A 27,567-nucleotide genomic window follows, 5' to 3' on the forward strand; every position below is an offset into this window, starting at 1 on the left:
ACTGACAGACCAACACAGCACGCCCGCGAGTGTTTGTCTATTTTGCTAAACTACGAGCACAATGTGATGCATGTAACGGCGAGCTAGTACCCTGAAGATTCTAAGGATTTAGGAGGGAGTGACGCTTTAAAGACGCCACCGAAACAGTCGTACGATCGACAGAAGTGAAAGAGTACAGACAAGCTGGTGCATACTGCGAGTTCCGTGCGTCCGGTTCCAGCCCTCAGGCGTACTAGAGTCACTAAATAGGGGGCAGAGTAGCGACACCGAGCCACGCTCGCGAGTGAGCCCGCCATCTTGAGTCACGCGCGGCTGCGTCTCCCTAGCAATGGGACGCAACCTCCCCCTCCTCCGGCGGTCGAGCCTAGATGGCGCATGCTCGCTCTTGGAACTCAGTGTCGATACTCTGAAGCGTAGCTTATTTAGTGACTCTAGTCGAGCCAGCTCGCAACCGAGGAGAGTGGTCTTGGACGGAGGTGGCTCAACATGGAGGCGAGTTCTTGGAAAGAGAAACCACGTGACACGATCGGCCCAATCGCGGACACCAAACGGCGGCTCCGGCGCGGAAAAGGAACACGATACTCTGTACCCCTATTTAGTGACTCTAAGCCGTACGTGCCGTATTTTTATTGAAAGAGAAACAGTACTCACTGTGAGACCTTGTACGCGGTATATCTTCGAGAGCATCCAGGTCTCTAGCACCGTAGGTCCTGAAATTGCGCCTTGGGCTGCATAGAACAAAAGGACTACAGGCATCAGAACTTTCTCGTTTGTTAGAAAACAACAACAACAAAGGGAGATAGGGTCTAGCTCTAGTGAAAATACGACAAAACATACGGGTAATAGTCTCCGGGACGGCTCATGGGTATTAACGGGTTCGTCTGAACTTCCTTCGCTCTCTCCATTGCCTCTTCAGCTTCTAAATACGAGAAAGCATAAATAATTTTCATTTAAATACGTATAGGACATGTACATGCGTTGATTGTGCAGAGTTTCAAATAAATTAATAAATATCCGGAACAAAGCTCTCCTCATAACTTCTTTCAGATGTTGAAACCCCTCCACGTTAGAAGGCAAACACTGTACTGTTTTCATCGCCCCTAAGCAACCTTTGATGTCCTTCGTGGGACTTTGTGAATATCGAACTTGGTTATGACAGCTAGTCACGCCATTCAAGCCTTGCTCTTTAAGGCTACGTTTTTATGAAACGTGAGAGTGAAAGCCCCACCAAAGGCGTTCTCTTTCCACACTGTCTCTCCTATAGATGGAAGAAGGGTCTCAAAATGAGTTGCAGACGTATGACCTTCGCGGATGAGGCGAAGACATCTACGTTACTGGATCAGAACGCCTAATAATAATAACAATAATAGTGCCGTGATGTTACAGGTAAGGGTTGCCTGCCCAGTGCGGCAACATGTTGCACATGCTGCAGTGCAGGACTGCGGATAATTTCTACCACCTGGGGTTCTTTTGACGTGCGCCGGAAATCTCCGACACACGGTGCTGGAAGCAATGTTTACCTCCCCCACATTGCTACCGTCGTCGGCCGGGATCGAACCCGCGACCTTGAGTTCAGCAAGCCAACACACAAAGCACATCGGAATAGGACACATTAATTGTCCTAGAGCAGCGGTTTTCAAGCGGGGTTCCGCGAACCTTGTCCTGAGGTTCCGCGCACAGGATGCTGTTAAGCCCTCTCCAGACAAACCTGAGTGCGTATACAAAAGGTTCACTATTGGCCAACCTTGGTATTCGACCCACATCTGCACCAGTTGTGTCCACGGTTACATAGTAGTACGTTTCTCGAAGTCGTATTTGTCAGATTACAAGTCTCCCCGAACATAAATTGAGGACCGCTGTCCGAAAGCATCAGACGAACCTTTTTCTTCCTCCTTTTGGCGCTGTTGAATCGCAGCACGCTCTTTCTCGTACTTTTCTTTCACGTGATCTGAAAGCAACAACAGCACATACGTGATCATCGCTCTGCACAGTATGGAATGGGGAAGAACAACACTCTGGAGAGGCAAAGAAGTATAATGACTGTATTCAACCTCACGCTACATGCTCACCTTGTCCGGTGAGAACGAGCATGCATGTAGACGAGGTAGATCCCGACTCATTCTCTGCTACGCAAGAGTACACCCCTGCGTCGGAGTCGTCTATGTCTTGGACCGTTACACGGCAAATTCCGTCGCGGCTCACGAGTACTTCTCTCTTGAGGTCCGTCCTGAGCAGCTTCGAGTCCTTAAGTCTGCAAGAAAGACGCGATTGGAAGATAGGTATTGGAAGCACGTCTCAGTAGTTCGGAGCGACGGCATGTGTGACTGTTCCAATCATTGTCATAAATGCTATGCAGCCAAGAGCTCCCTCTGGTAGTGCCTAAAAATCCGCTCTCTAATAATCACGTATATACATATATACGTGTGAGTCTAGCAAATATTCCGTGTGCCCGGTACGTTGCTTCTAACGGCGACTGAATTTAGGGCACCTCTGGTACGGATGCCTTAATTGACAGTGCTACGGCATGCTGTCTCCAACGAAACACCCAATTTTCATAATGGATGATGATGAGTATTATTATAATGGAACAAGATCAGGGATGAAATCCGTATAGTTAACTGTCTTGCGTTTGTAGGAGGCGAGAGGCACATACACTTTGATTGTTGGGGAAGGACATCCAGAGAATTCCCACACGAACACCGCAGTTCCTCCTGCATTCGCGGTCACGTCAGATGGACACGAGTCAAACTTTGGTTCCTTTGGTGATGGCTCCCTGTAACCTGCATTCAAAACACACGTTTAACAACAAAAACAAAAAGTCAAAAATCGAATAGGAAAGTAGGAAACAACACTGTTCGTGGCCATCATTTAAACATAAACAGATAATTGCCCAAGTTAAACTAATGCCAGCAAGTACGAACCTTCACTCTTTTGTTACAATTGGAAATTTGCCAAAAAACTGGCGTACCGTAAGTAGCTTTGCTTTTGTGAAAAGCGAAAAACGCCGAGAATAAAAATATATAAAATGCGTATCGAGTTCTGGAACGAGCGAGACAACAACAGATAAATTAATGGTGATGAATGGAGAAATTCGCCACATAAGTTGCTGCCCACTACCCCAAGGCACAATGGGCAGGATGAGATGTGTCCTGATGATGAGGTGATGAACGATGCTAAATAGGGGTCAATAGAACGAGCGAGAACATCAAGGTGATGTTATGGGAAAATTTATTAGACGTCAAGACGCGCTAAAGCCTAATGACAGGTACTTATATACGCACTTCCCACAACATGCTATACGCACACTCCCTATCTATAGTCATTCCGGCGAATATTTACATATGAAAGCAGAGATTGGGATGAACCGCATCAAATGCACGGAGGTGAACCGGTGATGCTTACTGCTCCATATCTAACAACCTCACGTTGAATCACACAACCTACTAGTCTGGTTGCGTTTCTTTATTCAAAGTGCGCGACCAGCGAGTCGGAGTCGCGACGTACAAGAGCTTTCGTATGTAGAGGACGGTGGTCTTCCTCTACATGAGCCCCGACCGGCGATGATGGTATGCCACGGAGAGGCGATGACGGTGGCCTATCTCCATGGCCGCGCCGGTGGAACTCAGGCAGGTGCTTCAGGCGCGTGGCCATCGTCGTCGTTGTCCACGGCCCGCTACAGGGCTCCCCCCTCAGACGCGGAGCGGCGATAAGAAAGATGGAAGAAGCAAGTCTATACCGGAGGGAGAGAGCGAGGGCGGCCGTGGATGACGTGCACTACAGGACGAATTCGTGGGACGGCACAATACCCGTTGCGTGAAGCTCTCGATGAGCGAGGCAGATGAAGGGCGAATCGTTGGGCGTGAGAGTCGTGGCCTGGGGTGCCGCAACCGGCACGGGAGCGTGAGCTCATACACTCTAAATCGTTTTACACCTTAAAGGGTGTAAATCAAAATGTTCATGGCGCACACCTTTTAAGGTGTATTTTAACACCCTCGTGGCAGTTGGGGTGTAAAGGTTGTAACGCCGAATAGAACTGCTGGGTTCGTGGCAATAGGCTGGTAACTGTGTATTGACAATTACCAGCATATTGCATATAATCACATTGAGGTCCATATATGTATTTACATCAAGGTGATTAAATATGTGTGTAAACATGCACAGAAAATCATGTATGGCGTGGCAGCTGTGCATGGGCAATGAAGCACAGCAGCTGTGTATATCTTTTCGTGAAATTGTAGACCTTCTCATGAGCAAGCACCTCCCCCATACGCATGTTCATTACTTAGAACGTTGTATTTATTCGTTTCTTCAAGGCTTTGCAGTGTTGTTCCCACAAATATCTAAGCCCTGTAAAATACATTACATTGTTCATTATCCGCGACTCATCAGGATGTTTGGTCCTCTCCTAGCTGTATGGTGTATGCGTTTCGAAGGGAAACACCAGCATTTTAAAGATGTTGCTAGAACAACTCGACATTTTAAGAATATAACCCTTTCATTAGCAAGAAGACATCAGTTTTATCAAATGTATGTGTGGTCGCAGCCCTTCATCAGAAATGCCACATCTATACTGATGGTTCCAAGCAGATACTTCTTCAACATGCCCCAGAAGCAATTCAGAGTTACATTCATGATATTCACGCAGAATCTATAGTCTATGTGAAAAGTACAGTTGATAATGATAACACATTTGCTGTTGGCTGTGTTGTTGCCAAAGAATCTTCCGAGGAGGACTTACCCGTGTTCGTTGAGATTACAGGCATATATGTTATTAACTCTGATACCATTTTTCTCATACAAACATTAACTACAGTTGAGAATGATGAGCACTATCGTGTATCTGTTCTGTCTTGCAATGAGGAGCAACGTGTTTTAAGAAATTTAAGCACTATCTCAACAGATCTTCTAAATCTGCATACATTACTAGGTGGTAGACGTGTTGTAAATCCACGCCATGCACTTTTGTACTGCACTTCCCGTTCCCTGTTGTTGGATATATTTACTTTTGTTCATGTGAACGAAAATACATACTCCCTTCCTACACCCAAGCGACACACTTATCACCATATTTCACCTGAGGGTGTAGTACACATTTGTTACACCCTCAGGAACTTCCAAAACAAAGTTTTAGGGTGTGAAAGGGGTGTGATCTTTATTAATACACCTATTTTACGCCTCTAAAGGTGTAAAACGATTTAGAGTGTAGGGTCCCAGGAAGTGATGCTGCGTACCCGTGAGGATTGCCGTGAAGACTGCCGAGACGCTGGCTAATGCGGGCCGTGGCGTCGGCGGCCGCGACTGCCGAAACCAGCAGGCGGGCACTTTGCTCTGTTGTCGCGGCCGGCTGCGAATGTGCGTCGAGAGGCGGAAGGGAAGTGGCGGGTAGTGAGTGTGCCGGGGTCCGTGCACAGCGCAGGGCGGCCCCCGGGATCCGTCAAGCGATGGTCGTCCGAATCGGTACCGTGGAGGGGGGCAGTACGTGAGCGTCGGCGCGTCAGTCGACAGGAGAAGGGCAGTCGTGATGCTGTCGTCGTGAGCCGGACGGTGAAATGCTGCACGGCTGCAGAGGTGGGCGGGCCGTGCTGGACGGTGAGGCCGCAGACGGAAAGGCGCCCGGTACGTTAACGGCGGGGTTTGCAGGCGGTGGGTCCATGTATAGGGCGCTGTGGTAGTGCTCGTCGAAGGCGTCGTCAGGAATTTGGGATAGTAAAGAGCCGAATTGCTCCGAACATGGTGTTCGTTGTTCGGGTCACCAAATGTAGAGGAGGTGGTGTTCCCCTACATGAGTCCTGACCGGCGATGATGGAATGTCCCAGCGGGCAGATGGACGTGGCCTCACGCTAGGACGGTGCCGGTAGAACTCAGGCAGGTGCTTCAGGCGCGTGGCCATCGTCGTCGTTGTCCACGGCCCGCTACACGTACGACATCGACTCCAGCGGCCCGCATTGAGAGGAAAGTCGTTGGGAGTCTACCTCTCGAGCACCTCTAGTGATTAATCTCATAATTTTAGAACGGGATTCATTGGACGCGTTAAGCAGCAGCTCCAGAGCGCACGAAGCGCGCTTCTGTCCTATCGACTCTTGGGTTGCTCTAGTCCAATGAATTAACGCACACCAATCCCTGGATACTTTTCGCAGCTCTCTGGCACTACCCGTTCGTACCCATGTCAAGTGAAGCTTTAGCGGTGTCGTCTCCGTGAACCATGCCGTGGGGAACTGTACCCGGTAAGATTTTGCCGAATACTGACAAATACTAGTGTGCAGACTTCCGTAGGAAATCTCTGATACTGTCGCATTCTCGATAGAGAGCAGAGCCCATATTCCATAGAATTTCCATATTCTTTTTTGGTAAAAACTAAACTAGCCGCAGTCTTTGTGAGTATGCCACGATACCCCAGCGTTCCAAATCCCGGATCTGCAAGTCCACAATTCCAAAATATCAAATTGCAAAATCAAAGCTTCTATATCTGCAAGGTCTGAGAATAACGGTGTTTCAGTGTAGGGTGTGACGGAGCAACGTGCCAGATTCGTGTGTTGCCTATGTTCGTCGAAGTCATTTTAGCGAATGAAATCTTTTTCTTTCTCTCTTTTCCTTTTCTTTTTTTTTTTCCCCTACGGCTCTGCTTGCCAGGGCGGACGCGCTAGAGCCATAGAAAACGAAGCGACGTTGGTAAGTTCATGGTCACGAGAGACCTATACATATAGTGCTGTAGTGAGAACAAGGTTAGTTCAAGTTTGTTGATTATAAAGTTCCCCCGCGTCTGGTAGACGGCGCCAGTATTAGAGTGTGCCGATTTGGGATTTTGAACATCTGGGAGTTTGAACATGTAGATTCTTAACTGTGGGATATCAGGATACTCCCGTTTTTTTCTTTTTCTTTCATTCTTTTTTTTAAGGTCTGCTTTACGAGCAGAGCTTCTCAGTAAGAAGGCGAAGATTACATTCCAGTGATATTTATTGCCCCATCTATTGCAAACATACACTTGCCGTATAAGCCATGCCGATGGCGATATGTCCTTTTTTATGTACATTCCACGCGCATGTAAAGCATTACTGATTTATGTGACCTTGCAAGATCATACGTTGTATCTGACCTGCAACGTAGTTCTATGTGGCTACATCGTTCCACGTACAACATGTTACTAATATAAGTAATCAGTTGTAGAAAAAGCCCTTTCCTACTATGGATTCCATCTACCAGCTTGCCTGTTTTTATGCTATTTTATTAGAACTATAATTCTGGCAAACAAGACCAACAAAATGTTTTACACTCACCTGCAACCCGCAGATAGGCACACGTTGTTGCCTTCCCAAATGGGTTCATAGCCATGCAAATGTATTCTCCGGTATCCTCATGCTTCACGTTGTATATCTCCAGTGTGCAAAGCCCGTAGTCGAACTGCGGGACAAATATAGAAATGTCACTAAACGTCAGTCTACATGCAGCTCGTGTTAAGAAGGATGTGCGTCTGGCATCATGTTCCGTTTAGAGACCGCTTTTTAAATGGGATTTCTCTTGCTTTCCTCCTTTATTAGTCATTTCATTTTGTGACATTTTAACTGAGCATTGTGTTTAGAAACACAATGCTCAGATCCGATATCCTGTAGCAGAGACATTTACCGTCTTCATCTAAGCCTAAGGCGTTCTAGCAATTTTTCCTTGGATGCCCGGTTTTTATGAGTCACGACTCTGTGTGAATACTTCTGCGCGCACCATGACGTTCTTGGTTGACATACTGTATAAAGTTATTGCTGTGAAGAGTCACGTTGTGCCAACTGAGCCTTTTTTTTTGTCACTGATCATGGTTGAATAAGCTACTCTGGAACACTTCACATGAGGTATAGAGGCCAGAATTTTTCTGAATATCATAACCTTCGCTGCTGCTTATATGAAAATACGCGCTCTTTGCGTGTTATTACCGCCGTCGCACATTCTGCATGTTTTAGAAGTTCACGGTACGCCCAGCGGCATTCATAAAACGCACTTGCTTTCACAAAGGGAGTGAAGGACGCATAATACCGGGCGGTTCAACGACTACAGGGTGTCTTTTTTTAGGTGATACAGATTTTTCATAAAAAACTATAAGGGCTATAGACATGCTGTTTTCACTTCTTTCATCTCTGGGCCGGTGGGCGTTCTTGGCCATATGTTGCATGCTCAACCGTCAAATGACTAATTACCTAAAAATCGTTAGTTAACTTTTCAATTAAAAAAGCTACGAAGTTGTCCCAATGTGAAAATCTGCTCCTTTCGGTGACCTGATATCGTAGCCAGTTTCAGAACAAAAATCGTTCGGGAGATCGTCCGCAAAAAAATCGTAAAGGAGCACCATTTTTTTTCTTTATTTTGTTCATTGCGCATCTTCGGAGACGCGTCTTTCCTTCACCACCAATGTGAGGTGGTGAAGGAGCCTCATGCGTCGAAGATGCCGCCACAGTGCCGCCTCATGCGTGACCCCCAAAATATTTTTTGGTTTTTCGCTGCGACGTCTTCTGCAACGAATAAAATGAGCTCCTGCGAAACAACGAGGAGCGCAGGTGACCTACAGAGCACGCGCAAGGCTGTGTTCCGCGCGCCTTTAAAAAACACTCTCCAGGTGCAAAAAGCGCATCGGCGAACGAGAAGACGTCGTGACGTATCACGGGCTGCGGCACTTGACCAGTGACGACAGTTTCCGCGGGTGACGTCACAAGGCCGGTGTGGACAAAACAAATTAAGAGAGAGTCCGGGACAATGAGAATAATGTGACACAGTTTGCCAGAAATTACCATTCGACAACACCTGAATCAATCTGCAATTACATACGGCAATCGGGAGTCGCGTTCGTGTGGTTGCCCACACAACAATGGCGTCTTTTGTTTTTAAACGGAAAGATGCCTATAAGCGGCGCGTGAGCCGAGAAGAAAAAACAAATAAAAAGGGCACCGAGCAGTTTCTACGTCACGCGGGGCTCGTGTCTCTCCTCCGCGACTGCTTTCTCCGACTGTCTTTTGTAAATTTTATTGCGCAGGGACAATACGCCGCATAGCGAAAATATTTTGCATTGCGACTCCTGGTGGACAGCTTCAGAGATGAAGCAGGGTTTCCAACCATGTTAGATGTCACTTCATTGCTCCTTTAACTTGCGGAAACAAAACAAAAACACTTGTATCGGGTGACGCTATCGGAATTGCCATTATCTTGGGTTGGATTTTCTGGGTTAATCTTTTTCCAGGACGCAAGAGGTGACAGTGTGCTCTTTCACCCTCTCACATTGGAGGTGAAGGAAAGATGGGTCTCCGAAGATGCGCAATGAACGAAATAAAGGAAAAAATGGTGTTCCTCCACGAATTTTTTGCGGACGATCTGCCAAACGGATTTTTGTTCTGAAAACGGCTACGATATCAGGTCACCGAAAGGAACAGATGTTCTCGTTGGGACAGCTTCGTAGCTTTTATAATTAAAAAGTTAATTAACGATCTTTAGGTAATTAGTCATTTGACGGTTGAGCAACATATGGCCAAGAACGTCCACTGGCCCAGAGATGATAGAAGCGAAACAAACATGTCTATAGCCCTTATGAAGAATATGCATCACCTAAAAAAGAGACCCTGTATGTATTGTCGCCATACGCAGCACATAGGTCACAGTCACACCGAACCTTAATATTTAAGGAAAATAAAAGGAACAAGATCGACATTGTATTGCTTTTGATTAAGCCCGGAGAGATATCGAAACATCAATTTTTTAAAACCCTTTCTCCATTATTGCGCGTACCTAATCTCGTTCATGGCCATTTTAGAAGCACCACAGTACTCACTTTCGTGACCGTAATTCTACGATTCGTAGCTGCCAACTTCCTGCCGTTCTTCATCCACGTAACTTCCGGTTCTGGGTCGCCCATTACCGTGCAGTGCAACTTGACCCTGTATCCACAAGGGATAATCCTGTTCTCCAGCTTGCTCACGAATCGAGGAGCTTCACCCTTCGGTGCCGCCCTCGGGCGAGGTACCGTCATCTCTGGCTCATCTTCGTCCGAATCGCTTTCGTAAAAGCGCATCGAAGGGTAGACGATTCTACGAGGTCCCTCCGTCGTGCGCCGTCTGCCAGACCGTCCTTCGCTCCTTGTGTGGCGCCCCCTTCCTTCTGAGGGCTCGTCTTCGGCTTCCACTTGCGCGTCCAATTGGTCGATTTCCCGAAGCAGCTGTCTTTGTATAGCACGTAACAGAGCAAGATCATGTTCTATGCTCGACATTTCTCTGTGGATACTTTGCTCCAGCCTGTCGATCTTTCTTAGCTTAGCCGAATAATCGCGTTCCACTCTCTTGGAGAACCGGATCAGTTTTCGTGTCGTTGCTGTTACAGGCGTTCGTGGTCGGTCCCCTTTCAACTGAGCTTCTCGCGTTAGGTGTTCGGATTCGGGAATCTTGCGAATTTCTTCTTCGGCGGTTGAGACTTCGCTCATGCTCTCGATTCCGCTCGATGACTGCGCGGGCTGTTCCGTGACAGGCTTAACCCGCGCGTGACCGCCGCGTTGCGCTGCCGGTTTAACACCGTTGACCTTTGGAGGCGAGGTTCTTTTCACCCGGAAGACTTCAACGCCGTCCTTCTCGGGTGAAACGTCCACCGTCGGCTGGATTGCCTGTTCGACAGAGACAACGGTAGAAGTGACTCGAGGGAGGTCCATCTGGGGAACGGTTTCAGCGCTACACTGTACGGGTTGCTGGAAGGTGTAAATATTAGATTATTAGTAAGATGCAGGAGGAGGTTCTTAGGATTTCCTCGTTTGCAATCATAGAAGGGAATATTTAGCGCCACCATTCTTGGTCCATAAAGTCTAACCATAAGCCTAAGTCTACTGGCACATAGGTCTTGGTCCACTTGTCTGTAATCTTCTGCGCGGCGCAACGATCTTCTATCGGCGGTGTCGCGCGCGGAACTGCTATACACTCTAAGAAAAAAAGGAGTAAAACGGGGAGTAATTGCAGCTTCCACTCCCGTAGTCTGCAATTACTCCCCATTTTAGTCCCCTAACGCAACATTTAGTCCCGACATTTACTCCCCAGGACTGCAAATTGTCACTAAACTTCGCGAATGGTCTCCTGAATGCAACAGTCTACGTAAATAAGTGCCCTTGGTCAATTTGAACGACATAAGGCTGTATAACTCAGACAACGTAGCAATTATCCAGCCACACAGAGTAAGAAACAGTTAACGCATCTTTCTTCGCAAATTGTGCCCTAGTATGGCGCAAGATTTTATATCACTCGATATATCACCGTTGACGGTTTGCTTCAAAGTATTTTCATATGTGCGCACCAATTATGTACCTGGGGCTCTTACAACAGCGCGCGGTCTTCACTCTCTGACATTCATTTACTCCCGTGCATTTACTCCCGACAGGGACTATTTTTTGTGACAATGCAATTACTCCCCAAAAGGAGTAAAAGTACTCCTTTTTTTTAGAGTATACCAGAATCGTTTCTAAGGGGAGGCCATGAAGTCGCGTGCGCCACACAGCGCCGTCAATCAGGAGGGGAACTTGGGAGTCGTCTGTCGGCAATGTCCGCTCTGCCTCTACTGTCTCTTGCCTTCCGACCGGAGTCGGCTTCTGTATAACTCCTTCGTGCGCGAGGCCGCGAATCGGGGATCGTTCCGCCACGATCTGGATATTACGGACAAGTGTGCCGCAAGCAATACATAACGATGGAGTACAATATGTCGACATTTCAATTTCACTTAATATACACGTAAACCGAAAGTACTATTGGAAAACAAATTAACGTAATCCTTGCCATTACATTATCTACAGTTTTTACCATTGTTGTGGTCAGCAACAAATTTGACGTTGAAAATGTATTTTGCGAAGCCTAAGTGAAACCATGTCGTTGCCTTTGAGGTTGATCTACGAAAAGTGTGATTGCCGAGAAAAAAAATTAGCAATAAATACCTTCGTTGGCACAGTAGTGCCTCGCACTGGAACAGCTTCCTCGAGAGGCATTGGTGGCGCTGACGTGATAGGAAGTGATGGGTTCAACACAACCTGAAGATCAGCAGTGTGTTCTGGGTATATACACACTGCCAACTCTTGGACGGCCTCACATGGCACCACTGCCAAGGCACTTATTGCAGTGTCTTGTGTCGTAACGGACACGCTTGCATCTTCCAATGGCCATGGTTCCACGGAGAGATCTACAACGTGTTCAACTGCATCAGTAACCATATCGTAGGAATGCTGGCAGGTTGGCATCGCGAATTGCTCGATCCCAATGTCCTTGCCGACGTGCGGAACGACTGGAGGAACAGGCCCAGTTTCCAGTTGCTCTCCCTCCATCCTTTCTTGGTCCTCAACTTCATTCTTGCCTACTTTATCGTAGTCCAGCTCAGACGCATCCACGGAGCCATACTTAACTCCCGAGCTTGTGATAAACGTGTCATAATCGCTCCATTCGCTGCATAATCCAGGAATGCTGACTTGAGATTCGACGTTGGTGAGTTCGATATCTTCGGCGATAAATTCATCGACGTCCAGAGACGACCTCTGATCGTCACTGCCGTATTCACTGACGGTCGACGAGATGTCGCCTTCGGATCCGACCAGTGTTTCTTCGTTGAACTCGCTAGCAATTGCTTCCGTTGCCTCGGACGATTGCACTTTGGAAATGTCTTCTGTTGCTGCCGATGCTCGAGAAGATAATTTTGGAATCCTGACCGCATCTGACACTTCACTTGGCTTGCTGGTTCCGTACGCGTTCACTGCCTTTACACGGAACACGTACTTTACGCCTTCCATGAGGCCATAGACGGTGCATTCTTCGTGGTGGGTGCTGGTCGCTTTCAACCATAAGTCTGTATTCACCTGCAGAAATATGCCAAGAAGGTCATGACAAGAAGACGGTACGCAGGTGTGACGCTCACACCAAAAAGGTATGCCCCATAAAACAAAACATTTACACCCGAAAGGCGCAAAGCATTTATACTCTATAATACCTAGATAGCTACCGGTAACTTTCAAAGTACCTCGAACTCACAATTTCCATTAAGCCAAGTAATCAGCGCATCAATTACTATCGTAATCCACAATGTCGACTACATGCCATCGAACCCTGACCTAATATGTGAGGCCAGTAATCCAAGCAGCACAATATATTCGCCCAATATTGGCTGGACATTGACAACACTGGTCCAATGCTGGCCCAACATTGGACCGGTATTGCCGATACCAAGCCAATATTGGGCAAATATAGCTTCCATGCCAGAGGCCGAGATTGTCCTTGTCTAAGTTACGTTCCTTACGATTTTCAGAGATGGAATTCCGGAATACTCTCAACATCCGTCTTCTGCTCTTGCCATGGATTACATCAAACTGCACTGAAACTATTCGACTAATTTCCGTCGTATTTTCGGCGTTATTTTCGGTGATGCACGAGGAGTAAAACGGCGCTTTCCGGGACCGGAACGCATGCAACGGTCCCCTTTAAATCACTCTGTGAAGGAAGTTCAGTAAGACGATCAAAATCCTACCTCTTTCCGTTCAACTATGTAGCTGCTGATAGGACTTCCACCGTCAACCGCTGGAGGATCCCACGACAAATTGCACGAGTTCCAGTCCGCAGCTGTGACAGTGGGCTTTCCTAGTGGTGGCTCTGGCTCTCCTACATAGATTGTGTGCAATTTGCATCTTGTATCGCCTCACACAAATACGTTCTCGCCATGAAAGCAAGAGCGAAACAAATGTTTAGGACGTGCTCTGCTGACTGGAGGAAGCGTTTTAATATTGGTGCAGCGTGGAGCGTGGAAAAAAGAAGGGAAGTGGGCAGTGAAGGGCCCCAATTTTCTTGTTGTTTTGTTTTTGGTTGGAGCAAATTACACGAGAAACAACATGCGTTCCTACCCAGAGACAATAATTACATCTGACTTATGGCGCTCGACGAGATGTATACCAAGCAGCGCACAATCTCTTGGGCCAATATTGGATTAATGTCGGCAAAACCGGTCCAATGCTGGACCAATATTGGACAAGGATGTTGTGCTGTTTGGCCTTTTTTTTTTTTTTCCTATCCGGGCGGTGCTCCACAAACCCATCAATTCCTTCAGAGGGCTGGTAATAGAATCAGTGAAGTAACGTCACACCGTGAGCGGAGAGGTACATGATAGGAATGTCGATCGGGTGGGTCGCTCAAAGCTGTTCGCTAACGCTCCTACGTCACACGTGACTCCGAGATCATAACGTTTTGCACATGACTAAGCTTCCCGGGAGTTTTGGTAGATTGAATCACGCAGTGATGTGACCCTGTCCAGCAAAAACAGTGTGCATTGTCACTCCTGATTAATTAAGCAGTGTTTCCAGTAATTTTAACTTTTATTTCCCTGCTCCTTTACTATGAAGGCTCAACGAGGGAAGATATTCTATGTTAAAATCAGTTCCAGCCTCGATCAGGGAAACCCTGTTTGTACTGTTTGTCAAAATGGAGTCTCCTCACTCCCTTCAGACCCATTAACTCCCTACTGGAGAGTAACATTACTCTCCAGTAGGGAATTAAATGGTCTGAATGCAGTGAGGAGACTCCTTTTTGAGAGTAATTGTACTCTCCAAAAGGGGAGTGATACATGCGGCAAGGAAAGGAGTTAATTAAAGTACACCTTTTTTTTAAGAGTGTGGTTTACACTGTTTACAGTAATTATACTTTAGGACAGAGTTCGCCCCCCCCCCCTCTGGTCTCGCCAGATAAGGGAGCGAAGTGAGGTACAGACAACTGAATAATGAAATATGAAATTCCTGGAAAGTCAAACCCGCGAAAGTCAAGGCACAAAGCAACACATGCGACAAAAGCACCTGGAGCAACTTGGTGGGTATCGTCAAGAAGTCCACAGAATAAACATATAGTCGTTGTGCTATGTGCACTTACCGGTAACCGTGACCTTGACGGAGAAGTCATCGCGTCCGTGCTGGTTAGTGGCCTCTATTGAGTACGTCCCTCCTTGGCGCTTGTCGACGTCGACGATCTTCAGGTGCACTGTCTGGTCGTCCCTGTCCAATATTTGTGTCGTGGAAGCGTCAAACGTGACCGGCTTCCCGTCGCGGCTCCAGACGAACGCTGGCGGTGGGAAGCCGGTGTATGAGAGCTTTATCCGGACCGTTTCTCCACAGTCGAACATAAGGCCGTCGCGGTAGGACGACGATGCTATGATCTTCGGTGGGGCTGCAGAGAAAACATGAAATGGTGCTTATTACCGTACGCTTAATGGTTCTATCCTCTTCTTGCTTTTCTTTATACATCCCTTCACCACCACCGTTATGCAGAATTGGGACTGTACTGCCGCCATCAGACTTCAAGGCAACTCCAGCGCCCTGGAACATTGGCCACTACGGTTTTGACTGGATTGTTTGCTTGCTTGGTTAGATATATCATACTGCCAGCAGAACGGAACTGATAAAACGGAACTGATAAAGTTATGTACGGAATGTAGCCTCCACGAAATGCATACTTCAATTAGGCCAGTTATTCTCGTTTGTCGCTCCTCGTTTATTTCACGCCTGCGCAGTTATTTAATTAGAAACACATATCAACTTCCCCTACCCCCCCAGCTGTCTCCCTCAGTTCATTTTAATAATGGCTGGTTACCTAAATAGCAATCTTCTGAACATGCACACCAGAAGTGTGGCTTCGCTTACCGTGAACCTCAAGGCGAGCATGAGAGATGCTCAGTCCAGCGTTGTTCAAGGCTTGACACTCCACCTTGCCACGGTCTTCCAGGCGAATTTTTCGGAGCACTAGAGTACTACTTGAGTTCGAGATGTCGATTTCGGCTCGACGCGTTTCGAAAATTTCCTGGCCTCCTTTGTACCTGCATAATGGACGCGACGCGTGCTTCAGCGCCACACTCTTAAAAATGAACTTCACCGCATAGCTCGCTCTTAGCCAGTCATCACCTCGAATGATATCGTAATCTGCTCTGATTTGTTGATAATGGGAGGCGTACGCCTTTTTTGTGACACTTATGCTGTTCATAATTGTCACAGAAAAGGCGTACGCCTTCCGTTGTAAACAAATCAGGGCAAATAACGATATCATTCAAGGTTATGGCTGGCTAGGAGCGTGCTATGCGGTGAAGTTCATTTTTAAGAGTGCAGGCTTAAGGAAAACGACCCTAAACTCTTAAAAATGAACTTCACCGCATAGCACGCTCCTAGCCAACCATCATCTCCAATGACATCGTTATTTGCCCTGATTTGTTGAAAACGGCAGGCTTACGGCTTTTTTGTGACACTTATGGAGTTCATAATTGTCACAAAATGGCGTACGCCTGCCGTTTCCAGCAAATGAGGGGATAGAACGATATCATTCGAGATGATGGTTGATTAGGAGCATGCTATGCGGTGAAGTTATGCTTTAAGGGTGTCAGTTATTCCCGTCAAAGTAATCGACCTCGATTACTTTGTGCTCGCCTGCCATTGGCCGTTACGCAAAAAAGGCGTGGAGACCACAGATGAACGTCACGCGCCCTCAACCAATAGTCGAGCACTTGGTCCTGCACTCTTCATGCTCCCAAATCCTCATTCATCATCTCAAAATAAAGTTGTTGTTGTATTGGTGGTCGTGGTGATGCTGATGAAAGAACTCGCCGTTGTCGGCCTCACATAGGTGGGTAACGTCACGACTAACGCTCTGGAGGAATGTGCGTATTGGTTGAGCGCGCATGACATTCATTTCTGTTCGTCACGCCTTCTTCACGTAACGACCAATGACCAGCGAGACACAAAGCAATCGAAGTCGATTACTTTGACGAGAATAGCGCCCCAGGTATACCTGGTACGCTATTCTCGTCAAAGTAATCGACTTCGATTATCGACTATAGAAATGACAGTGACACAGTGAACATTGACAGGAACATGCATGACGGTAGGAAGATAAGGCGAGGATACTAAACATGAAATTCCGTTGATTCCGTCTGGCGGTCGCTTGCGTAACATCAGCCATTGCCTCTTGCCTAACATGTGACTTGTCGTTACGTTTCGGTTTCCTCCATTAGGTGTTTGCGAGCATATTTTGTATTTTGGTTTTATCGCCCCCCCCCTCCCCCAGCTTACTTGCGTAACCATAATATAAGGTCCCTAAATCGTTCAAAGAGGAGGAGGCAAACGTTGAAGCCTTCGTCTGCAACAACGTAGTCGAACTGTAACGTTGTGGTATCGCTTTGTGTGTCACTGTTATAGTGGAGGTGGTCAAGTATACCTATACGTCATGGTTAGTGTCCTGCAAGATGTCATCCCACATCGCTACAGATATACTTGTCATTCTAAAGACTACTTTCGTATATAGCGCACTTCACTGTTTGCAAAACAAGTGCCAAAGAAGCGCATAACGCAACTGTAATTTCTATACACTCTAAAAACAGAATTTGACCACATAGCAGGCTGTGCGCCCAGGGGCGACGTCTGCGAGCCTTTAGCCAGTCGCTCGCCGGGAGGGGGGGGGGCGTCGCCCCCAACGCCCCCTTGGGACCGCCACTGTGTGCGCCAACCATTGATAGGGTTATCGCTTCTGATTCGAAGAGGGCGTCCGCCTCGTTGTGGCAACTATCATATATCCAAATCACCACAAACAGGCGTACGCCCACCTCTCTGTTGACCTCTGACCCCACATCGCCTGACTCTAACTACCCCAGGAATGGCAAAAGGGCAAGGGTGCAGGCCAGCTGGTACATGGTGAAAAAATTTTGGAACCCGAGAAAAGGACAGAGGAGGGACGACACGACACGACATTATTTAGCAAGGAATAGCAAGCCGTCCTTTCCGGCTGACTTTTCCTGTCAAAATAAATAGATTCCCCCCAACTACTCATGGGAATGGAGTTGCCTCAGGACAGAAGCCGCCGATATTTCGAACAGAGACTGTTCTTCTTCTGGGCACCGTCCTCATCATTGGCATGGTATTTAAAGGGTTAGGTGTGACGTGTTTAAAGGTTCATGCGAATTGTGGGCATTCGCAATGAACCTTCACCCACATGAACCCACAATTCGCATGAACCTTTAAACACGTCACACCTAATCCTTTAAATACCATGCCAATGATGAGGACGGTGCCCAGAAGAAGAACAGTCTCTGTTCGAAATATCGGCGGCTTCTGTCCTGAGGCAACTCCCTTCCTACATTCTACCGGTTCGCTGGATTTCTACCCATCTCTATACTCATGGGAATGGTTGGCTAGGGGCGTGTTATGTGGCGGCGGTGGTGGTGGTGGTGATGGTGAAAGGGCTCGCCGTGGTCGGTCTCACAGATATGGGCAACGTCACGACTGACGCCCTGGGGAATGTGCGTCCTGGGCCGACTTCAAAGGGAACTGTGGTGACATGTGTCTGAAAGCGTCTGAGGAAAGCCGAAGAAAAACCTCAGACAGCACAGCCGGCAACGGGATTCGAGCGTGTCATGCGGTGAAATTCTGTTTAACATGCTCCTAGCCAACCGTCATCCCGAATGACATCGTTCTCCTCCCTGATTTGTTAAAAGCGGGAAGCGTACGCTTTTCTGTTGCACATATGCTAATTGTCACGAAAAGGCGTGCACCCTGCGTTTTCCACAGATCAGGAGTAACAACGGTGTCGTTCAGCGCAACGATTGCCTTCAGGAAGGCTATGTGGTGAAGCTTTGTTTTAAGAGCGTATGCATGACTTACCAGGTGATCTCCGGCGTTGGAATTCCAGTGAATTCGCAGTCGAACTTTGCATCGTTGTCCACGAGGACGGTGCAGTCGCTCAATTCTCGAGTAAAGTGGGGAGCAGTCATTGAGGCGACTGCGCATGAAAAGAAAGAAAATGAGACAACCAATTTCCTGTCTTATACCCTTTATGCACTCTAAAATAGGACTTCACCGCATACACGGTTTATTTGAAACTACGTTACCTGCAGGGGGGTACTATTGTCACTGGCGGATTTGCGCCCCACGACCTTCATCCGCATCGCGTCCACCGTTTATTTGCTCTTTCAAACCGCTTGCGCTATATGTGGAGATTATTTATACAGTTAACCCTGCAATTTTCATCAGCAGTTTAACAACTTGTTGCTTTTAAACCCAGCTAAACAGGTTATACGTGTGACAGGGAGCGCTAAATATTTTTAATTCGCAAATAAAATTGCGGTAGAACGACTCGGTGCGACGTCTGGGTGGGAAATAACCCCCAGTTTGTCGAGCAACGGTGATCCATGTTCCCGACTGGCTTGCTGCTCATGATGACTACGCAGTCGACACGTAGCCGACTTGCCGCGCCGATTTCTTTCGTTTCAGACACAGTGTTATGCGCATGAAATGTAGCTTTGCCGTCGCACTTGACCGGCAATGCGCAGCTGGTGGCGATACTTACTTTGATAAAAGCAATGAGCGCAGTAGAGTACTGAGGACTCGGGCTCTCGAATAGATAAATTTTCTGAGATTACAGCTCTACTCCTTTACAGTACCTTAATAACCTTCTCAACAGCACGTCGCAGCGAGCGAACACGTAAACCAAACTAGGCCGACTTCGCCGACATCATGATGCCGATTTCGCCTTTTCTTAGCTATAGTCCCCTGTAGAGAAAAACAGGCATCCGACGACACACAAACTCCTCAAAGGAGCTGTCACATGTCGCTCTAAGTTGTGACCGATAAATGTAACATACAATTCTTTGCATCGGCGTTAACTTGCATTCCAAGTTTTAAAACGAAATGACGGAAAAGACGTGTAGAAGGGTGAATCGCGGGTGAAGAATTGTGGTGCGACAAGTTATTTTCGCAGGTTCAGAAAAGCTGCTTCATTATGGGCTGCCAGACTGCGACGTCACTTCGGTCGCGCAGTTGTGAAGAGCAGGGTTGCAGGTTAAAATTCAGAAAAGCCGCCAGCGCGCCATGAGGAAGTATAGGCAAAAGTAGTCAATTTTCCTTGCATGTACCAATTCTGTAGAGTGTGGTGTGCAGGTATAATATATTGGATGAAGGGCACTCTAACGAGTGCTAAACCGCCAGCACGCAAACAAAATAGTCTGAATGACATCGTACTGACTTAGAGAAGGCTGTTCGTCAAGGGAAACAGGAATGCACGCGCTGTGTGTACTTCGGCAGTATGCGGGCACAAAGAATGCTACCCCGAGTTAGGCACGGTTACAACCGACGCTGGTTAACTCTGAACTAAGGGTTACTAAAACTTGAAGTTAACGCCCGATTCTTGTTTACGAACATTAGTTGTTGACGTGATGAATCTTTGAGTGACAATAACCCCCTTTAGCGAAGCAGAGTTAAGTGTTAAATTCAAGTTAAGGAACGATTGATCTTGGTTCAAATGTTAATCGGCACTACACTCTTAAAAATGAACTTCACAGCATAGCACGCTCCTAGCCAACCATCATCTCGAATGATATCGTTATCTGCCCTGATTTGTTGAAAACAGAGGCGTACGCCTTTTTGTGACACTTGTGCAGTTCATAATTGTCACAAAAAGGCGTACTCCTCCCGTTTTCAACAAATCAGGGCAGATAACGATATCATTCGAGATGATGGTTGGCTAGGAGCGTGCTATGCGTTGAAGTTCATTTCTAAGAGTGTAGTGAAACCGTGTGTTATACGGCGGGTTTGGTCATCGGCAGTGCCGTGTACTCAAAGGGAGTCTAGCCATTAATGGGACCGGCATATACCCGAGGCTCCGCACACTTCTGGAGGTATCTAGCCAATGACATGTCGAGGTTCCTTATTATTACAAGCCATCCTGTACTTAAGCCTCACCCTTATTTACCGCGCTCTTAAAAACGGAACTTCGCCGCATAGCACGTCCTAGCCAACCATCATCCCGAATGACATCTTTCTCGCCCCTGATTTGTTGGAAACGGGAGGCGTACGCCTCTTTTGTGACACTTATGCTGTTCATAATTGTCACAAAGAAGGCGAACGCCTCCCGTTTTCAACAAAACAGGGCACAAAACGATATAATTCGAGATGACGGTTGGCCAGGGACATGCTACGCGGTGAAAATATGTTTTAAGAGTGTGGGTGCCAGCATTTTGGAGGAACTATAGTGACTCGGATTGAAACTCATATCACTGGTGACAGGCCCGAATGACGGATTTTGCGCCCACTTTTATCAACGCCACCTGCATGGAGAGAGGCATGTTGGGAAGATTCAGAATTGCAGAAACTGTGGCGGAACTGATTGGCGAGGAGAGCGGCAGAGCCGCGCCTTCGTAACAGAATTTTCTTCGTAAATGGGATCAAAAATGCCCAAAGATGTATGTATAAATAAAAGTCAATGATATAATGCAAACTCTTACGCATCAGTGGCGTCTTTTGTGATATTTTCTTGAGAGATCGCGGTCTCACTAAGCCTAACGGTATAGCGAAAAAACGTGTCATTTCCGCGTAAACGATGATGGCGGAGCGTAAGTTGAAGCCGATTTTTCAGCTAGCTACAAGAGGATGTATACTTACACAATAAAATTAGGGTAGTTTATGGGGGGGGGGGGGGGAGAAAGAAAATGGGTTGGGTTCTGCTCTCGAAAATGCGCAGTTCTGCTAATTTGCATAACGAAATTTGGCATTTTATATCTCAGTATAGTAGGGGAAGGAGGTTGTTAGAGGCAATGGAGAATAATAACATGTGCCTGCTGAACAACCGCGAGCCCACTTACATGCGATCCCCACTGTCACTTGATGTATTGGACCTCTCGTGGTCCTCAACCGACATGATTCGCCACTTGTCGTGCGCTACGGACGTCGACACTAGAGGCAGCGATCATTTTCCTCTATATATTTCGCACGACAGACTGCCCCTCTCAGCCACTGCTGGACTGATTTCTTTCACAAACTGGAGACGTTTTCGTGAGGGCCTCAGAACATCTGTGCACACCGGTATGTCCCCAGAGGCTCTCTCTCAAGCAATTACCCGCGGTATTCAGGACGCGGTGGTCACGTCTAAAAGGGTAACAGGCCATATCGGCCATTCCCCCGCTATTAATCACCTTAGAGCATTACGTCGCCGAGCAGAAAGAACGGCTCGTCGGACAGGGCAACTTACGGACATTGTGGAATACCGCCGGATGAAAGCTAAAGTAACACGAGAACTTAAAAACGAGGACAGGAAGCGTTGGCGTAAGTTTTGCCACCACCTTTCACCGTTCGATCCGGCCACGAAGATCTGGCGGACAATCCGTTCTCTGAAGGAGGCGCCCCCTCAAAAGAATCCTCTCGCGGCCTTGGCTCTCGTTCAGCGTGTAGACGAGAACACGCTTGCGACGGACTTCTGTGTGGTACTAACGACTCCGGCGGCTGCCTCGACCACGCCCCTACACCGCAGTTTTGTCCACAGTTTGACGGCTGAACTTCACCACGACTGGCCCCGTCCCCCGGAAGTTATGGACCGCGACTTCACACTAATCGAGCTAAAGGCAGCGTTGAAGCTTGTGAACGCCAGCTCGTCCCCTGGGCCCGATAAAATCACCTATGCCGCCCTCCGAAACCTTGACGAGCGGTCACTCCAAGCTCTCCTTCATGTCTATAACACGTCTTGGCAACAAGGATCTTTACCACATACATGGAAGGAGGCCTTGGTTGTTCCCATCCTGAAACCAGGCAAGCCCCCAAATGCCCTATCCTCCTTTCGCCCGGTGAGCCTGACAAGCTGTATGGGGAAACTGATGGAGAGAATGGTTCTGCATCGCCTCGACTGGTGGCTCGAAAAACGACGTGCGTTCCCTCACGAAATGGCTGGATTTCGTCGCCACCGAAGCTCCATGGATCCAGTTCTCGACCTAGTCTCTACAGTTCAACATGCTCGAGCCCATCGACGGATCGTCCGATCGGTCTTCCTCGACATCAAGCGCGCCTATGATACCGTCTCGCACATTTGTGTGCTGCATGCCTTGCGCTCGTTTGGAGTATCCGGTCGGCTCTTCATCTGGCTCCACGACTTCCTTACGGACCGAACTGTCGCTGTCCGTACGTCCCAAGGCCAAAGCCCTCAGCATCCTGTTCCCCAAGGAGTCCCCCAAGGAAGCATTCTCAGCCCGACACTGTTTAACGTGGTGATGGCCGGCCTACAATCAGTAATTCCTCGCAAAGTGTCGTTCTCCGTGTATGCAGATGACGTCGCCCTTTGGACAGTAGGAAAATCACGCCCGGCTCTCCAGCGCCGCCTGCAGCTCGCTTTAAACAATATCCATACGTACCTGACGCACCTCGGGATGGACCTTTCACCCGAAAAGTGTGTCGAGCTCCCTTTCACGCGTAAAGCTATGGCCAATTTCCCACTTTGGCTTGGCTCAAAGAAGCTAGAACCAGTACGCTTTCACCGCTTCCTTGGCGTGGTAATCGACTCGGACTTGCGCTGGGCTCGGCACATTAAACACCTTGAAACTAAAGTGCAGCGATGGCTCCCCGCAATCCAACATCTTTCTGGCCCAGGATGGGGCTGTGATCAGCGTTCCCTGCTCGCGGTTCACGCGGCATTGGTGAGGGCAACTGTGCTTTACAGCCTTCCTATTCTGCACAGGATATCAACAACTTCATTAAATACGCTTCGGTCCCTGTTTGCTCGAAGCCTTCGTCGATGCCTCGGAGTTCCAAGAATGGCTGAAACACGACAAGTACTGGCTGAAGCTGGTGAGCTCCCGCTCGAAGTTCTCCGTGAACGGGAAACGGCTCGGCACTACCTCCGTTTGCGTGCTCACATTCCCCGCCACCCGCTACTCAGGAAAATTCGATACCGCCCTGGAAGCGACTTCTACCGAGTAGCGCAGAGGACACGCCAGACTCTCACTGGCTTCATAACTAAGGACACTATACCGCCGGAAGCCCCCTGGTCTCTCCCGGTACCGCCCACGTTTGTACGCCTCCCAAACCTTCTGCAAAGAAGAGATCAGGTCCCCCCTCAAGTCCTCCGAGCCCATTTTCATGCTCTGGTAGACGAGAAGTTTTCTACGTTTACGGCAGCATATACTGATGGCGCATCCCGAAACAACAAGTCCGCCTCAGCCTTCGTCATTCCATCCGAAGGCGTCGTGCACGGAAGACGCCTTTCACATCCAACCTCCTCCACAGCTGCGGAACTCTATGCCATCCTTTTCTTTCTACAACACATCGCTGATTTTCCACCCCGGGAATGGGCAGTCTTTACAGACTCCAAATCTGCACTTCAAGCAATTGAAACTTCCGGCATACGAGGCCCATCCGCACCCCTAGTCACCGACGTGTTAATGGCTTACCACACTATCTACGCCGCAGGCCACAGGCTCGTTCTCCAGTGGGTTCCAGCCCATTGTGGTGTCGTGGGGAACGAGCAGGCCGACAGCGCCGCAGAAGCAGCACTCTCGTCTCGGAACCGGACCCGTATTGTTCTGCTCAGAGGAGACCGCCGTTCAATTCTGCGACGTCTAGTGACACCCCTGGCTTCCCGCCAACGGACAACCGACATTCTTCCCCCCTCTATGTTGAACAGAGTTGATCCCATGCTCGCTTTCCGCATGCCACGAAACACATCTCGTCAGGATGCTGCATTAATCCACCGCATGCGCCTCGATGTGGCCTTTACAGCTCAGTGGCGTTACCGCTTGAGACAAATTGATTCTCCCACCTGTTGCCACTGTGGTGCTCTTGAGGATCTGGAGCACATTCTTCTTCATTGCCCTCACTACGAACCTTCCCGAATCACACTCTCCGAGTCTCTTCGTCAGCTGGACTCTGGCCCTTTCTCCCTACCGAAATTGCTTGGTCCCTGGCCCAATCCAGCCCAGCAACGCTCTGCGCTCAAAGCTCTTCTGACATTTCTGGACACCATCGGACTTCGATCGTTATTGTAAAGGGGCTCGTTATTTTATTCCCCCCATTCCACCAAGCACTGGGGTAGAGTATCGCCTGTTGCGATGAAACTCCCCACTCTCCAAGACCGAAAATAAAGTTGTTGTTGTTGTTTTATATCTCAAAGTACGTTCGACTCACACGGTGTTTAATAAGGACGGTGCACTTCAATAATAACCGGCTCCAATTCTGCTATCTCGCATTTCCCAGAAAACATCACATTAAGAAGTTAATTATGTATTTTAGCTAATTGGTTGTCCAGCAGTCGCATACGCTGTGCTACAGGCTGATTCGCCTGGCCGTATAACCCACCTGCTAAAACGGCATCTATTTTGTTCTGCTAGTTTTTTTATAAGAACTCTGTAACGAACAAAAAGCCACCTTGTATGTCAGTCGCCAACCCTAATGTACAGGACAACCTTGTATTGCAATCTGGAGGATGTGACAAGTCGCAACGATCGTGCCACCAACATTAATGTCCATAAACAGAAAATTTATTTACACGTATATACAGCTAGGAATCTTCGCCACCATATCAGATTCCTGTCAGAAGCCAACACACATGTATTGGCATCGAAGAGGAAGTCAGATCACACGAATATTTATGCCCGCCGCCATGTCCATCCCTGTATACATTTTTATCCGTTGCAGATTTATTTTTTATAAACACCTATGAAATCTACATAGATGCCGTTTTCCCAGGTGGATTATGTGGTCAGCGGGGCACCCGGTGGGAAAGCGCACTTATAACTACTAACAGGCTAAAATTAATGAAAACGGGAAATGCAAGACTACTGTGTCGCATTGAAGGCAATCGTTATTTGTATCCCCCATCCTGAAAAAAAAAAAAGAAGAAAAAACATCCTCAAGCGAGCACTTACTTTGAGATATAAGTCGCCAAGCTGAATCGGTACGCAAATAAACCGAAACCCGAACTACGCATTTCTCGAGCGTAAGAAACCGCAAAAAAAAAAAACGCCCGTAGACTCCTTGTATTGCCAGCTGTAGGGTCCTTTACACAAGCAGGGACATATGTATTGTCATCAAGCAAGAGATCTACCCATGAAGGTAGCCCCTTTTACACAGACTCTATCTTACATACCAGATAACAACGCTCCAAAGTGAGATTGCTTTTTGTACGTGCCATACCATGCGAACAATCCTGAAACTCCGGAAGAGTCGCTACGGAGGGTAGTACAGTCCTAGTGGGCTTACTAGAGCTTGATATGCCACTCACAGAATTATTGGTCGTGAGAGGCATGGATCCCCGTAACTCACGCATGCCAAGCGAGCGCTGTACCGACTGTGCTACGTGACCACGCCCAAGTTACAGGTGTATTCTCATCAAGCAGGAGGGCTACCTAAGGAGGTAGTCCCCTCTAGACAGACACTAACTTCACGTCACAATCCTACAAGCTCGATAACAACACTCTCGAGAGTTTACTTTTCGTACTGGCCGTACCAAGCGCACAATCCAAACACGGGACGGTCGCTGCGGAACACGTTTAAGTTGCGTCATGAACGTTACGATGATAAAGACACTTCCAAGTTTCGCTGCCTATCTTTTGTCCTTATCCACAACTTTACATTTTACGGGTGTTTCTCTTCCGAAGGGAAACGTGGCACTGGGCCATCATCCCACGAAGGAATTTTGCCTACTGTCTTGGAGCATCGAGCATGAAATGGTGTTACGCGCCGCACTTAACGATATCGACACTTCTTGTTTGTATTTTAACAAGCGTTTTATTCATTTTGCTCCTACCTTTCCTAGTGATGACGATGGGCAGTGAAGGTGGCGAAGCCATTCCCATACCGGCATCATTCTCGGCGCTGACCCGGAAAGAGTACTCGAGACCTGGAACGAGGTTCTCGCAGATGAAGGTCGTGTCCTTCTCTTGGCCGACCATGATCCAGATATCAGCGATGAGGTCGCATCGTTCGACGACGTAACAGATGACGTCAGGACAAGGTGCTGTCCACGTCACGATGCACGCATCAGGCATGCTGGGATGTACGGTCACCGTCGGAGTACCAGGAGCCGGTGGTTTCACTGCGGTAACGATCGATCACTTGCTGTAACTCTCCAAATGGTAAGTAAGTAAATACGCAGTCAGTAGTGCCATAGCCAGACGGAAAACTTAAGGCCGATTGCGGAACGGCCGGTACATCAACTGTCCACCCATCATTTCGAATGACATCGTTCTCTGCCTTGATTTGTTGAAATTGGGAGGCGTTCATCTTTTTTGTGACAATTATGCAATTCATAATTGCCACAAAAAAGGTGTACGCCTCCTGTTTTCAGCAAATCAGGCCAGAGAACGATGTCATTCGAAATTATGGTTGGACAGGTGAAGTAACGACCGTTCCGCTAACGGCCTTGGGTTTGCCGTCTGACTAGGGTATAAGGTACTACATTCAACACCAAATCACCCTCAACCGACACTGTACTGCATGTCCAGTAGAGTATCCAGTGCAACTGGTTAGAGCTAACAGCAACCTAGTCGCCAATGGCGCCACCAATTATAAAAATAATAATTACCCTTCGTTTATATCTGCGCTCAAGACAACACTAAGGTCCGGTTTCACCAACGCCAGGTAACACTTAAACCGGGATTAGACTTCCCTAAACGTGGTGCTAATAGTGAAACTTCTGTTACCAACAGCTCTACGTGACCCTGCGTGACGAGAAATATCGCTACCCCGCATTGGTGAAACAGGGTGGATGGTTAACACCAATGATAGGGAAGTGTAATCTCCGTTTAAGTGTCATCTCA

The 27,567-nt window shown here is 47.9% G+C and overlaps 1 protein-coding gene across 2 annotated transcripts in view; it reads right to left on the reverse strand.

Annotated features, from left to right (window-relative positions):
- Positions 1 to 27,567, reverse strand: part of LOC135388717 (titin homolog) — a 49,325-nt gene that overhangs the window by 1,984 nt on the left and 19,774 nt on the right. The window contains exons 8-20 of one of the 2 annotated variants that reach the window (XM_064618460.1): positions 26,556 to 26,843; positions 18,656 to 18,773; positions 15,656 to 15,828; positions 14,889 to 15,182; positions 13,504 to 13,634; positions 11,930 to 12,838; positions 9,800 to 10,621; positions 7,275 to 7,398; positions 2,654 to 2,780; positions 2,070 to 2,251; positions 1,880 to 1,948; positions 838 to 919; positions 652 to 728 (exon numbers count right to left, since the gene is read on the reverse strand). In XM_064618460.1, the coding sequence (XP_064474530.1) occupies positions 652 to 728; positions 838 to 919; positions 1,880 to 1,948; positions 2,070 to 2,251; positions 2,654 to 2,780; positions 7,275 to 7,398; positions 9,800 to 10,621; positions 11,930 to 12,838; positions 13,504 to 13,634; positions 14,889 to 15,182; positions 15,656 to 15,828; positions 18,656 to 18,773; positions 26,556 to 26,843 (3,396 nt within the window). Of the gene's footprint in view, positions 1 to 651; positions 729 to 837; positions 920 to 1,879; positions 1,949 to 2,069; positions 2,252 to 2,653; positions 2,781 to 7,274; positions 7,399 to 9,799; positions 10,703 to 11,929; positions 12,839 to 13,503; positions 13,635 to 14,888; positions 15,183 to 15,655; positions 15,829 to 18,655; positions 18,774 to 26,555; positions 26,844 to 27,567 lie in introns of both variants that reach the window. The other variant, XM_064618459.1, reaches the window with a different exon arrangement.

The sequence above is a fragment of the Ornithodoros turicata genome, chromosome 3 (assembly GCF_037126465.1).
Source record: "Ornithodoros turicata isolate Travis chromosome 3, ASM3712646v1, whole genome shotgun sequence".
Taxonomy (NCBI): Eukaryota; Metazoa; Arthropoda; class Arachnida; order Ixodida; family Argasidae; genus Ornithodoros; species Ornithodoros turicata.